The following is a 15790-nucleotide window of genomic DNA, read 5'->3' as shown; positions in this document are numbered from 1 at the left end:
TTTAGCCACAGTTCTGATACAGTGGTTACTCTCCTTTTAATTTAGCTGAAGATTCATATATCTCACGCCAATAGGGAACAGCTTTTCCTCTGCTTATATCAAAACAATGAAATTTTATTATACTTCTTATAAGATGGATTGTTTTCCTATAAAAAGTAATGAGTTTATGCCGTGCCTTTTTTTTTTTGCTGCTATAATTGTTTTAACACGTTTCTGTTATTAGGAATAATTAAGGACCTAAATCTATTGTCTATACAAGGAGGCAATCATTTCTATTTCCTAGAGTTCTCTCAACAGGAAGTAGATCCTATACATAAGTGCATGAGGGATAAAAGCTGTGAGATCAAAAGAAATTTCTAGAGAAGCTACTGCAGTCACTCATTAGCCACTAAGAGACAGTTAAATAACTCCAAAATTTTCTAGTTCTTTTGTTTAATTTAAAAATTCTTCAATTCCCAGAATAATTACTTAAATATAGTGCAGCACTTCATTGCTAAATTTAAATGTAGTAGCAACTTGGCCACAAGAGGGCTCCCAGGTTTTTCCAGTTGTGTGAGCTATAAATTGAGACATTGAAAGATATTTTTTAATGAAAGGGCATATTGGCTGGTGGATGGGTTAGTTGGCATGGTTTCCTTAAGTGAAATTTTCTGGGGATTGCAGTAAAAATATCACTCAAAGAAACTCCTCAGGCTCACCTCTCTAGACGGGGATGGTATCCTTCCGAGTGACACAGAAGGCAGACTCTAAAATGTCACAAGAAGGTTAATTTCATTCGCAGAGTTGGCTATCTCTGGCTCACAGTTTTTTCTTTAATTTCTTTAAGGTTCTATCCCTCATCTAAAAAAATAGAGAGTATAATACTTACAAGAGTTGTGAGGATCAACTGAGAAAGAAGAAAGGAACTTAATGTGTGCCTAGTATTTGGAATTACCAATAAATGGCAATTATAATTGTTGTTGTCTTTATTACCAATACATTTACTAAGGGATACTGAAATAGGCTTGTTTTGTGAAATGATCTTTCAATATAGGTGATTACGTGGTTGCTAATATTTCAGCCTTGAAAATGTCCCCAGGACTATTTTAACATATAGACATGCCACTGACATTGCTTATGAATCAAACTGTTGCAAATCCAAAAATTAAACATTCACTAGTTGTAGGACTATTTAAAATAACTGATAGTTCATCTTTCTGCAATCCAAACTCACCATTTAGAATTCTATTTTTCAGGCTTAGTTGTTTATTTACATTGGCCAAGCTGGGGGTCAATGTTTTACCCTCATTTTCTCATCTTTAAGGAATATTGAGTTTATAAGATAAACTTTATTTTCTGAAGGCAAAATACTGTCTTCTTATCCAGTTAATAAATCAGAAAAGCAGTAGATGGTAGTGGACATGTTGAAGGGTGGGAGGAGAGGACATTGGAAAATGGAGAGAGGAGCAGTTATGTAAACGTCATGGGCTTTTCTAGTTGATTTTTAGAACTCTGCTATCATAAGTTTTAAAAATGGAAATGTGTACCTGTCTACACTCTCTTCTATCAATTCTCATTATAGCTGACCACTGACATCCTCAAAGACACCATGCTTGTTGTCTATTAAAAAATAAGACTTTAACATCTTCATGTGGAAAAAAGCAAACCTGAGAGTAGATATAGGAAGAAGATATAAAATGGTAGGAAGGGAAAGCATGGTTTTAGGAGCCAAATCCTGAAATACTACTAGACATACATGGAGGCATCTCTTCAAGTGTGAAGGAAGTAATTTAACCCAAAGACACAGGAGAATGAATGGACAAAGTCACACAGAAAATTGGTATGGGAATCAGAACTAGAAATCTGATCTGATTACATTTCTAGATAGAGACACTAAAAATATCTGAGAAAGAATTCCAAACATCCCATAATGGGGTGGTGGGGTGCTGGATACCAAGAAAAACATGACCCCTTTGATGTAACTTTAGTAAAGCCATTAAGCCAACAGTGTCTACTATTAAAGATTTTGGTGATGACCAAATCTCTCCAAATGAAATAATAAGCAACACCGAAGCATCCATCTTCTTCCTGGTAGATTCATCTCCCCTACACATCACTTCTACCATACATATGTTTAGCAACTTTTGTCTCAATTAGACCTAAAACACTGAAAATTGTTACTGTGAGTTAAAAATCAAGGCCAAAGACATGATGAACAAATATTGGTACATAAAAGTTGGTAATTCGACTTATTTGAATTGATTACCTCTAACACTCCAATGAAGTGTTAACGTTCAAAATTACAGGATATTATTCTACCTGGGAAAAAGGGGGCATAATGTCTGCAAGGCCCTATCCATAGCCTACTACCCTGTCATACACTGGGATCTGGATGTGATTCAATCTCTCCAATGTGAAGTAATGTGCAAGGTAAAAACGGACCTCCAACATAATTTGTCCTTCCTCAGAACGTAACAATTTTCTATTTTCTTAGTGGCTTTGTTAGTTACAGGCTGACATCAACCACTGTCTCAACAACCTGACAGAACAGGGTCAGCCACTTGAAAGCCTGGAGGGAGAATGAAAAGAGCAAGAACCGAAAACCAGAAACAAAAACGGCGCCTGGCTCAAGACTGGCAAAAATGAAAATAGTAGCCCATAAGCTTACAACTTGGAAAACCATATATATATGTAATTTACTTCTCTTAGGCAGGGTATAGAAGGTCCTCAGGCCTACTCTCTTACTTAACTTTGCTGAAGGTGTGCCGTATTTTTCCAACTCCATGTTCAGACTGTATGAGAAGATGTCCACATAAACCATCAGAAACATATACAGTCGGCCCTCTGTATCTGCAGGCTCCACATCCACATATTCAACCAATCAAGGATTGAAGATATTTGGGGGGGAATATCCAGAAAGTTCCAAAAAAGCAAAACTTGAATTTTCTGCACATCCAGTACTATTTACATAGCATTTACATTACATTCGGTATTATAAGTAATGTTTACATAGCATTTACACTACATTAGGTATTATAAGTAACCTAGAGATGATTTAAAGTATATGGGAGGAAGTGTGTTAGGTTATATGCAAATACTATGCCATTTCATATAAGGGACTGGAGCATCCTTGGATTTTGGTGTCCCTGAAGGGTCCTGGAACCAATCCCCGTGGATACTGAGGGAGGACTGTACACATTATATAAACAAGGGGCATTTCACCACAGCCCCACACATTCACTGCGCTGTTTGGATAGACCCTATCTATTCACTTGCATAAATCGTGGTACTCACCAATGGTGTAGAACCTCTTCAGCTCACTCCTTCGGGGAGGATGCTTCTGGGAATTTGCTGCGTTGTTCTGCTCCTCTTCAATGATGGGAGTCTTGGGTGTGGTGGGCTTACTGGCTTGTGGCATTTGCTTCCCTGCGCCAGCCAAAGGGTTGAACCCTGGAGCAGTAATATCCACTGACTGGGACTTTTTCTTCAACCTACAGGTAAAGAATACCACATGCTGTAATTACTGACTCTAGAGAAAGACACACTTTCTTCACATTTATCTCCACCATAATTTCTTTCAACAACTGAGTTATACTTGGCCTTGAAAGAGAACAAGGTATATTCAGAAATTACAGACCTTCCCTACAGTATTTTAAATTCTTTAAATATTCTTGAAACTAGTGGGGAAGAAAATCTTCTGTCTAATCATTCTGAAAGGTTTCACTAAAATATATTAAAATGTAAGGTGATAAAAAAAGACCTTTATTTTTTGAATAGCAAATAAAATGTAACTTCAGACAAAGACAATGCATTTGACTATTGCTTGTGGTTTTGAAAGGAGTGTTTTTTAATGCTAATGTAAAACATTAGTTAGAAATAAATAATTGCAACCCAGAAAAGAATAATGAAATGCCTATCTGTATAACTAGAGGCTGCCAGTGCTTTTCTGTTTCATCGGTAACAGCATCTTAGCTGGAAAAATTATAGCATTTATACTGTTTCTCCAGATACTCTCAATGACAATAAATGTATTGCTCACTCCTGCATTTTAGAGAGCTGACATCAGGCTTAACATGGAAAGCAAAAGGCCACGTAAGCACGAGAATATTTCTCTTGGTATAAAAATAATTGGTAAATGATATGAGTTAAATTCAAATACTTCAAGCTACACAACTTGATATTTGTAATGTAACTGAACCCTAAGCCCAGCTTACTCTAGGCCCTTGGTTCTTCTGGAGGCTAATGTTAAGTGTCATTTTTCAAGTCTTAATTCCCTACAGAAAGCTAGTTGGCAGTTTTCTTTATCAGTTATGGTAGTCACACCTGCAAATTTGGAATTTCCTGAAAGTTTCATACACCTTCACACCTACAGGTTTTATTCAAACTTTTCCAGTGCATTAGCTTCCACTTTCTGCCCCACGGTCAGACCCTGCTCCTGCTTCTAGACTCGGCTTAGATGTGGTCTCCTCTGGGCAGCTTTCAATGACATAGACCTTGGTGGCCTGACACCATTCTGCACAGGAGGTTATTTATAATGAGCTCTCAATAAGAGTTTATTAAGTTGCATTTACCAGAGCAAAAGCTTTGTTAAAGAAATAGAATATATCAATTAGTAGAAGATTCTTTAATGAAAGCAGTGTTTACTGAATTTTAGTCATTTAATTATCACCTGTAGGATATCTGCCATCTTCACATACCACCTATGTTACCTACTTAATATTCATGAAAATTGACTCGCTTTATCCAAATTGCCAACAAATATAGTAACAAGTGCTCAACAGCACTAGTCATGAGAAATACAAACTAAGACCACATTGCACTCATGAATAGATCTACCAAAAGGGCTAAAATGTCAAAGACATGGCATGAAGTATGGTGATAAGGAGAAACTGGAATTCTGGGACACTGATGGTGGAGACCACTTTGGGCAAATGCCTGCTTAGCTGAAGGCATGCATCTTTTGACTCACCAATTCTATTTTTAGAATTTATCCTGCACACATATAGGTGTGTTCACCAAAAGACCTAGTTGAGAGTATTCACAGAAGCACTATCTGTAATGTACAAATATCAAAAACAACCCAAATGTCTTACCAACAGCAGAAATGCATAAGTTATGATGATACTTACATAGTGGAATTTTAAACAGCAATGGAAATGAACAAACTACAACTACTTGCAACAACATGGATGGTTTTCACAAAAATAATGTTGAGAAAAGGAGACATACATAAAGGCACATGCTGTAGGATTCCATTTATATAAAGTTCAGATAGAAGAAAAACAATCTATGATATTAAAAGTGTGGGTAGGATAACTGCTGGGGAGTTATTACATTGATAGAGACATGAAGGGCTTTCTGGGATTCTGGTACTATTTTGTTTCCTGATCTGGGTTCTGGGTACCAGGATGTATTTACTTTGTGAAAATATAATGATCTATGGTTTTTGCATCTTTTCTGAGTATACCATATACTCCAATAAAAAGTCTCCATCTGAAACTGACGGAATTTTTAACTCATTCATTTACAATGAAGATTACGTATAGTTACTGAATGGCTGCTTGCTACAAAAAGGTGACAGTAGGGCTTCCCTGGTGGCGCAGTGGTTGAGAGTCCGCCTGCCGATGCAGGGGACACGGGTTCGTGCCCCTATCCCGGAAGATCCCACATGCCGCGGAGCGGCTGGGCCCGCGAGCCATGGCCGCGGAGCCTGTGTGTCCGGAGCCTGTGCTCCGCAACGGGAGAGGCCACAGCAGTGAGAGGCCCGCGTACAGCAAAAAAAAAAAAAAAAAAAAAAAAAAGGTGACAGTAGAAAGAAATAGAATGAAAGTCTTGGCCTCTAGCCTCCCAAAGATGGCCAGAGTAGAGTGAATCTAAAGAAGGATCCTTTCCTCGCTGGGGATGGCTATTCCCTATCCCCATCCCCCTGCTTTTCATGAACTGAAAGGGACTATTCACTCATTCCTTGAATGGCTACTCTGCACCAGGCACTCTACTGGGTACCACGGATACACAGTGAGCAAAAGAGGCAAATACCTGCCATCATGGAATCCTCATTCTTATAGAGGGAGACAAGTAATAAGCAAAGAAAGAAACCAATAGATAACAAATCAGGGGGCATAAAGTACTGTGGATTAAAATAAAGCAGAGTAAAAGGGATAGCGAATAGAGGTGTACATGCATACTATTATATAAAGGAGAGCCAAGGCAGTGCTCTCACACTATGAGGCTTTTGAGAAGAGACCTGAAAGAAGGAGCCACGAGCATATTTGTGGAGCAGCATTTCAGCAAATGGGGAACCAGTTTTTTTGTGTGTTAGAGGAACAAAGTGGCTGGAACAGAAAAAGGGAGGGGAAGAGAAACAGGAGATGAGGTGAACAAGATGGTGCTGGGGAGCAGGGGAAAGAGGACAGATTATACAGAGCTTCAAGGTCATTCAAGAATGAGGCCAGGAGAGGATGTGAGCAAAGGAGAAATGGTACAATGACTGTATTTTAAAAGAATCACTTTGGTTGCTTTGTTGAAATTAGGTTGAAGGCTGTATTTCCAACTTAAGCAAACTGCATGCAATGTCCTTCAAGGAATCACCACCAAAAATCACCTACAACATACAAATCAACATACAACCTAATATGTCGTAATGTACAACATACTTAAGGAAACAAGGGTTTACTTTGTACAGGGTTATGTATTTATTAATGCCTTGGTCTTCCAGTAACATCATTCTTGTCTTAGTCTGGAGTTTGTAGACTGGAACTAAAAGTTATGGTAGTACTATATGCAGCTCAAGAAGGCATTAAGATTAATAAGAAGTTAAGAAATTAGCTGGGGGTCACCAAAGCAGCAACGTTAATTTGTTCCAACGTGGCTTTCCGAAAACTGCACTTAGTCACAAAGACTTAGACTATACTAAAAACATTACACTGAACCCTACAAACTCTAAGAAATCACCAATATTTGACCATTTCACTTACAAAAAGGTTAATTTTCTAGAGTTCAGCCTATAAACTGTATTTCAAAATTAAATTTGAGTTTCAGTATAAAGCAAGTTTTCTGGGGGGAGGGGCGTGCAGAGGAGTAGGGATTGAAAGGAAAAGGGCTAAATTGTACTGAAAGAAAGTCAACTGCTCTCTAGTTCTCAACAAAGATTATTTTCAAAACGTAAATGTGACAAATTTTATTTCCAATTCACATAGCAGATTATTTCATCACCAGAAATTGCTTATATCTTATGTTGATCTGTTTTAGAATTGATCAGAGTTACTAAATTTATGTGTCCCATTGGAGGATATCAACAATGGATCTTATGTTTGATAAAGGGCTAGATACTATAATTAATGAAGTTCTCCCACACTTCAAACACCTAAGTGCCCCACAACTCCTTTTATAGCCTCTTTGGAATGAGCAAAGGACAAAGGCCAGCAGCCAATAGCCTTTCTATATTTTCCCTCTTCTTTCTGCCCTCCCCCAGCAGACACTCTTCCCAATCAAGACTTGAAAGGTATCATGTTTTCATGTTGTTGCTGGAGTCTGGAATACTGCTAGTAGCTTTGTGGGCTTGCTTAAGAAAAGACTTCCATTTGCACGATCTTAGAAAGCAGAACTGTGTGGGTAATTGAATTACTCCTTTAAAGATTCTAAAAATGACTGCTGTGGTGGTTGACAAGGAAACCTGCTAACTGCTACCTTCAATTTCCAAATTTCATGAAAGGGGAAGTCTTTTTACATTTTTAACAATGTTCTTAATTAAATGTGTTAAACAAATGTAAATATAGCATAATGGCCTATGTAGTTGTACATGAGATAAAATACCCATTGATGATAAATGAAGCACTACAAATAGAGACAAAAATAATCCCTTAATAGGCACCGAAGGGATCTTTGTTTAGTGTGCTTTGCATTTCCAAAGAAATGAATAGAAGGAGCCATCCCTCTTGGCATGGCTCTGATAGGCAGGTCTGGTGTTTCATCATCTTTGCCTTTTCTTGTTCCTCTGTTCTTGAACAAAAAAGAATTCTTCCTACTCCTCCAAACATATAGCCCACTACCTCCTTTCAGCATGGGAACAATGTTGGACACTTCTCTGAGACTCAGTTTCCTCATCTATAAAATGGGGATAAAACATACCCAGGAAGGTTCTGAGAACTAAGTCAACATTCCATGGGAAAGTACCTAGCATAGCACCTGCACAGGATGCAAGTTCCAATCTCTTTATGATGATGTAAGGGGATATAATTTTGTTCAAACTTCTATGAATGCTGAGGAAATTATATCAGTTTCTTAGGATCCTTCCCTGCTGCACAACTTTAAATACTGAGCCTATAGGGATTACATTACATTTTGTAGGGGGCTTCACCTTTTCTGGAGTGTGGATTTTGGTGAAGGAGTGGAAGATAACAAGAGGAGACACGCTAAATGGGAGTCCTTTGGGTGGTGTGTAATATGATATTTTTCCTGTGAGAGCCCCCAAATCTTTTGGAAAACAACTGAATCCATTGGATAGTTCATTTGAGTTATACATATTTTTAATCTGTGTGGAGTTGACCTAAATTAGCAAACTCGTAAGCAGAGGTAGAGACCAGGGAATCAGAAGGAAGTAAGGACAAGAACTAGAAAGCAAGCATGAGGAGGGTTTTTGCCTCTCCTACTCTGTAAAAATAGGGTTCGTGCCGATTTCAACCAGTTCTCCAAGGAGCAGGAGAAGCCCTGTAGGCGGATGATGAAATGTGAGGTCACAGGAACTAGAGAAAAAAAAGGAATGGCAGAAAACTTTCAATTCCAACCAATTTAAACAGAATTAATCTCAGAGTCATCAGCTAAATTTTATTCTTGCCTAACTTATTTCGACTTTACCAGAAACATAAATCTTCCACTCATTTTCAAAATCATGGGAGTAGAATACATGCATCTTCTGGCTTAAAGAATTTAATGGACATCTGGAGCCCAGAACTTGTGCTGACAGAGAGTGAATGTGGCTTTAAGCTGCTCACCACACAGGACTTCTCCCCAAGATGTGGGTCAATCCTCTATTTCAATGGCTCTCACCATGGAGAAGCTTTCTCTAAGCATCTTCACATTTAGATGTTTATTACTCTGGTTTATTACCTGTCATACTCTTTGGTCTTACCTTCCCTTTCCCTCTCACATTGTGGGGATTTCCACCTTCCCACTATCTCCACCCTTCAGTGATCTTCCCTCCAAGTCATAGCTAAGCAATGCTTTTCATGTTTCTTTGCCTGTCATGCTCTGCATCTTTTAACAGTTTTGTTAACTTGTTTGAATACTGCATAATAGAACTCTACCTTAAGCCTAAACTAAACCCTGGTATGACTTAAATACATAAGAAAAAAAAAGTTCATTTAACCTGAGTTCTTAACTGGAATTACTTCTCCCATCAAGTGAATTTAAATCGTACATTTATTATAACTAATTGGATATGTTCCTGAGCTCTGTAGCTATCTGGGGAAAAAATGAACCTTCTATTAATCATTTACTATATAGTATTAGGATGCCCATAGCAATAATAGCAACAGTTGGGAAAATCTACTACAGTATAAGGGGAATATTCCCTAGAGCATAGGAAAAGTTTGGTTGGGAGGCTAAAAATTAGGGAAGCTGGAATCCAACCAGGACATGTTGACCAAAAAAGCCATACTTTAGAATTCGGAGACAGAGATAAATTTCAGCTCTGACACTCATCAGTCATGTGACTTTGGACAAGAACTTGGACTGTCTGGGTCTCTACTTTCTTACCCACAATGGTGGCATTCAGGCTATCTACCTACTTGACCCAAGAGAGTTGCTGTGAACAGAAGATGCATTAATTTCAATGAAAGTACGTTGTAAAATTCCACAGAACTCTGCAGTACCCGTAGCAGCTATACAAATTCCCTCTTTGCCCCATTTATTTGTTGTACACTTACACAAATGTACATGTACACATACATACATGGATGCATGTGAATGGCTATGCCCCAAAGACTCAATGCTTGTAGTCCTTTCCAGTAGTTTCCAAGCAGAAGACCATCTGTGATTTGCACAACTCATTACTGTTAGCAAAGCTGTCTCCTTGCTTCCTAAAAGAGCTAATGTAAGGATATTTTTTAAAGTAGTAAAGCTGCTGAGAATGTAGATTTTCGAAGTTGGATACTGTGCGCTGCAAAAATGTCAAGTCACTCAAAAAGAGCTTTTGAGAGTGAATGCCTAAAGAATTTTCACACTGCAAAATTAAGGGCTTTTGTTACCCCTGCTGTAAAGTTTGACTAAAAATCAGCAGCTAAAAACAAACCACAAAACCATCAAAAAACAAGCATATTCAGAAGTCCAAGCAGAAGAAATGACAGATTGGAAACCTATGCATTAAAACAAGAAAACAATCCCTTGGGGTATGGGGTATGCCAATTACAGCCTGCTCTATAATTGCTGTGGCCAATCTATTCTTTGTGCTCCTAAACACAAGGATTAAGACAGAAAATATCATTAACATGGGATCAGGAATTACAGTCTTCTTTTACAATTCCAAACCAATGCAAAAAGTTTCAACAGAATTATCATTTGGGAGTACAAACTGGTACTGGAACAGTTAATGGGACACCAAAACTAGAGACCTTGTTATAATAAGATGTTTCTAGCCCTGTATTCATTCTAAGAGATTTATACTTTCCTATCTTGGAGATTCAGAGCACAGAAAATTCAAGAATTGAGCCACAGGTGCAATGATATGTAGAAATGGTTTGCTAGAAATTCTCTTGTTAAATGCAATTGAGTTCAACTCTGTGAAGAGCAAGGCCAGTGTACATAATATCAACCATATAGAAGCACACATGAATTCATTACTATCATACCTAATTTTGTAACAAAAATACTAGAAATTAAATCCAAAACCAGTCTGCCTCTACAGAGTTCAATAAATCCTAATGTAAAAGGTTAGCCTTTCTTATTGACCTTTCATGAAAAAGACATCCAAGTCCTTGAAGTTTGCCAGCTGGTTGATTTATATCCCCATGCTTATGCCAGCCCAGAGAAAAGAGGTTGGAGAGAAGCATTTTTCATCAGGAATACTCACCACCAGATCAACTGAATTCCTGAATTCACAGAAATTCAGTCTGTTCACTATTTCATTCCTAGGACTTAGCATATTTCTTGGCATATAGAAGGCACGTCATAAGTAGTTAAATGAATGAGTGGTTTCATCATGGGAAAAAGCCACAAGAGATAACACAAAAATGCAAGCAAGTTCATGTATAAAATCCATGAAAACAAACTAAGAGAATAAGTAACTTTGGACAGTTTGGGAGCAGATATAATAATCAATTTAGTACATTCACGTAAGATAGCCTCTTTCCCATCCGATCATGGTAATGTTTTGAAGCTTAGACAAAGGAAATTATTCCACCTCCATTATCAGTAGTATGATAAAACTGAATAGTATTTCACTTCTTTTTTCACTAAATTCAGCTTTGTAATTTCTAAAAATACACTCTGTAGTCTTGATAAATTGACATCCCCATGCAAAAAATTTCAGTGGTGGCATGAAGAAGTGAAAAGAGCAAGGACTCTGGAATCAAAAGCTGGGGTTCAAGTTCAGGATCTACTGTTTTAAAGTAATCTAATATTAAATAATGTTATTGATTTGAAAGTTCTACTTTATATCTTTGATCACTCATTAAGAATTTTGCATATTATCTTTCTACTATCAAGTTTCCAAAAATTAAGTCAATAGTAGTAAAATATTATGTTTCTCTTTCCATGTACTTTCCAATTATACCATTATATTGTAAGCATTCACTTTGAAATTACACGGATTTCCAATTTATTTCAGTTTTTGCCTTGGAACTTCAAAGCCTTTCGACTGGAAAATCCTGAAAGTAGAAACACATTATGCAAATCCAAAGATTAGGGCTTGAAGGATTTGGAAGTCAAATTCTTGTAAATGTTCAACACTCTTCTGTAATAACTCACAGAGATGGAATTTAATTTTATTACCTTTGATGAAATGATTTGTAACATGCTATTGCCACATCGATTGCATTCTGTTTATTCATCTTAGGAAGAAGGAAATCAGAATAAATAAGACTACTTTAAGACTTTAGGCTTCTATCCAACATTGCTGATTAAAGGAATCTATTTTTACCAGGGTCTATTACAAACTATCTGTATAAAGCATATGGACGAGCTGATTAAAATGTAGTTTTGCTTATGCACAACATAAGGCAACTCCAAACTTAACCAAGATAGCTTCTGCAGGTAATATTACTCTGGGCCAAAGTGCAATGGTTTATAGTTAAAATGCCCATGTAGCACAAAAACCTCCCGTCTTAATTTCCCCAAATGAATACATGAGAAACAGGAAAAGAAGTTCAAAAATATAAGTCTCTTATTTACATATTAATTCAGGAGCTTGATGGAAAACATCACTTCATTTAATCCATTGTTTCTTTACCTCTTTAAACCAACCCATCCTATTGTTACCCTAAATATTTTCAAATGAAAATGAGGCCTTGTTTTTAAGTGTAAGATTGCATCATTGAGGGTATTCCTGATTAAAAGGATTTTTTAAAAACTGTCCTATGTAGACTCTAAGTAGCTACCCTAGAATAGGGCAACCATGTGCCCTCTCCCAGTTTGAAGATCACTGGGGAATCTGTTAAAGTTTTGTTCTGTTCAGATAATAGTGGTTTAACACATGAGGTCTACAAAGTGTGCCCCCAATACAGCAAAGTTGGATTTTAGACTTTCTTCAGATAAACATACTATAAAATGTTTAAAATTACATTAAAGAAGTCACTGTCTTCTTCCCAATGGCAACTCTATAAACCTACATTTCTTTCCCTATTATTTAAAACATTTTTCCTATTACAGAAAAGGGTATGGTCCTCCTCTTGTTAAAGCTAATCTCTCCATGTGTTCTCTGAATCCAACAGCATCCTCTCTCTATACCTGAGGTTTTAATGTACTAACTACTCTCTTCCCTCTGTAAATCCTGAACCAACTGAGAAATAAAGACAGGAGTCAAGGACTCCATTACAAGTTGGCAGCTTGGAGAAGCAGTATCCTGGTGAGGCTGTTCCATGTTCAGAGAATATCACAAAGATGCTGTGGGCGTCACATCCCAAAGAGAGAAGGCAGAGGATGTGGGGCCAGACCTCTGCAGTCCTTTTCACAGTTTGAGAAGTTGCTCTTCTTCCTTTGGAGAGGCACAGATACAAAGAGCCAAAGGTCTCTTCTAAATTCTTCAGAAAGGAAGGAAGTTTCTATTTTACACACACAGGAAGGGATGCAGGCAAGGCAGACGATGTTCCTCCTACATCACTTTTTCAACTTTACTCCTAAGTTATCTGCTTCCAACCTGGTCATGAATCTCCCCCTCTTTGCTAAACAATTCCCACCAGCATTCAACCAGGTGCTAAAATCTCTCATCCCTTCAAGAAGCTGTTTTCTTCCTAAGGCTACCATCCCATTTCTTGATTTCCCTTCTCTGTTTCACAGCACTCGGCTTCATCTCTTCATCACTGCACAACCCTCTCCAATACCACTCTCACAAAACAACTCATTTAGGTTTTCAATCATTTCACACAGTCAAAAGTTACTTTTTTGGGTTTTCATCTCTTTTTTAGTCTTTTAGTCACAGGATGTGTTTGTAGAGGTGGATGGCACAAAGGGTAAGACCCTGGAGTTAGAAGCCTGTGTCCAAAATTTGGGCAAATTGCTTAATCTCTCTACAGTTTACTCATTTGTAAAATGAGTTTAATAACTCTACTTACCTTGAAGGGTTATTAAAAGGATAATATAACATCATCCATATAAATATTCAGCATGATATGCACTGGTACATATAAGTCTTCAACTTTTTTTTAATGGCCCCTCTATGTTGAAACATCCTAGCCTAGAGCCCATGACACACAATACTTCTAATATTCCTTTTTTTTCACTATTCCTTAAAGAGTTCCTTTTTGTCCCTTTCAACCCTAAATTCTGGAATATCCAGGGGCCTAACAGAGCTGGGCCTCCCTTCACTTTATGTTCACTATCTCCCTAGATGTTCTCATCCATTCCCTTGGGAAGAAATATTTATATGCTAAAAACTCCCACATTTATACCTCCAGCTCAAACTTTCCCCAGAACAGCAAACCTAAATAAAAAACTAGCTACTTGGCATTATCGATTACCTGTGGCACATCTTAAACTCACCATGTCCCTAAACAAATTCTTGATTCCTAAATTTGCCTCAACCTTCCTTCCTGTCTTCTCCATCTTTGCAAATGGCACCAACACCTACAGTTATTCAAGCTGGAAAACTCAAAGTTATATTTGTTCCCTTCCTTTGCAACACTCTCCAGTTCTAATTCATCAACACATTCTCTCCATTCTGCCTTCCCAAATTATACCTTCAGCCTCTCCACTTCGCTCCATCTCCACTCCCACCTCCCTAGTCACCAGCCCTCTGGATTATTGCCACAGCCTCCATATTGGTCTCCCTGTTAGACTTTCCTTTTTTCCTACCTATGCTTGCAGCAGCCATAACAAGCATTTTAAGCCTAAAGGAGATAGGCTATTCTCTTGCTCCAAAGAACTGAACGCCTCCCCAGTGTGATCTGATGAATTTCTCAACTGCTTTCCATGGTCTCTAAGTCCCTGCATCTCTCCATCTCCTACTTCATCGTGGGCTATTCTTCTTGCTCATGTGCCAGTCCCCTTGGTGTCCTTCAAGGTTCTCAAACACGCCAAGCTCTTTCCTTCCTCAGGGCCTTTGCACATGCTACTTCCTCTGACTCTTTGAGTTGCTGATTGCTTCTCATTTTTTAACTCTCCTCAGAAACCCCATCCCCCATGATTCTAAGTGGGTTGTCTCCCATCTCCTACCTCCCAGCCCCACTCAAGCTGTGCTTTAGCGCTCTGCTCATCTGCTTCTCGGGGTATTTATCACCAAGTCTAATGATACATTTGTTCATTGTTTACTTTTCTCTCTTCTGTCTCTCTCACTTTGCTGTTCACTCTGGTGGGCCTGGAAGCACATCTCCTTTATCCATCTACCAAGTGCCTTGCACAGTATGTGCACACCCGAAATATTTACTACACGAATAAGTGAGTCAATGAAGAAATAAGTAAATTATCCCCCTGCATGAATTCCAGACAGTCTTCACTCAGAAGACTTACAGGGCATGAGGCTGTGTTTATTTTCTCCCTCTTCTTTCATTTTTAGTTTGGACCAGTCACGATGCCCCAAACCTTTCTTAAGAAATTATTGTCACATCTCTTTGGTTAGAAAACCACAATATTCATAACAGTTGTGTGTGAAAAGAGAGCTGTCTCCAGATCTATGAGAAGGACTAATGTCAAAGGCTGAAAATTATGGTTGAATGCATCATCTAAGAAACAGGTTTGGGCTAGAAGACCCTTTAAAACATGTGTTGATATACTGGCATTATGCTAATGGGCATTTCACTGCTGTATTTTCCGGGCGTCATATTTCTGCAGGTAGTAAATTACGTTAGGAGAAAAATCAAATGGAGATTGAATGCACAGAAGCAAAATATTACATATTAACAAGCCAGGAAGAAAAGGGCAGTAGAAAAAAGTATATCCATGTATGTTAATTTCTAATAACATTAAAGACTGATAGAAATACCTACATAACTCTATTTAACATAGTATATTCAGTCAATCATTGTTAAAGTATAAGAAATAAAATCTGATGATGGCAAAAACTAGCCATCTATACTTAACTGTAGTTTGGAGGACCCTTACAATCTGTAGGGAAGCTTAGTTCAACCACTTGATTTCACAGTGGCATTACTGCAACTCATATTTC

At 37.9% G+C, this 15790-nt stretch overlaps 1 protein-coding gene across 4 annotated transcripts in view; it reads right to left on the bottom strand.

Annotated features, from left to right (window-relative positions):
* Nucleotides 1-15790, bottom strand: part of OXR1 (oxidation resistance 1) — a 445571-nt gene that overhangs the window by 231513 nt on the left and 198268 nt on the right. For all 4 annotated transcript variants that reach the window (XM_081258120.1, XM_081258119.1, XM_081258121.1 and 1 more), the window contains one exon: nt 3274-3470. In XM_081258120.1, coding sequence (XP_081114246.1) covers nt 3274-3470 — 197 coding nt within the window. The remainder of the gene's footprint in view (nt 1-3273; nt 3471-15790) is intronic.

This window comes from Mesoplodon bidens (genome assembly GCF_964165515.1).
Source record: "Mesoplodon bidens genome assembly, chromosome: 16".
Taxonomy (NCBI): Eukaryota; Metazoa; Chordata; class Mammalia; order Artiodactyla; family Ziphiidae; genus Mesoplodon; species Mesoplodon bidens.
The sequence above is the reverse complement of the archived record's forward strand: the minus strand, read 5'-3'. Positions and strand labels throughout refer to the sequence as shown.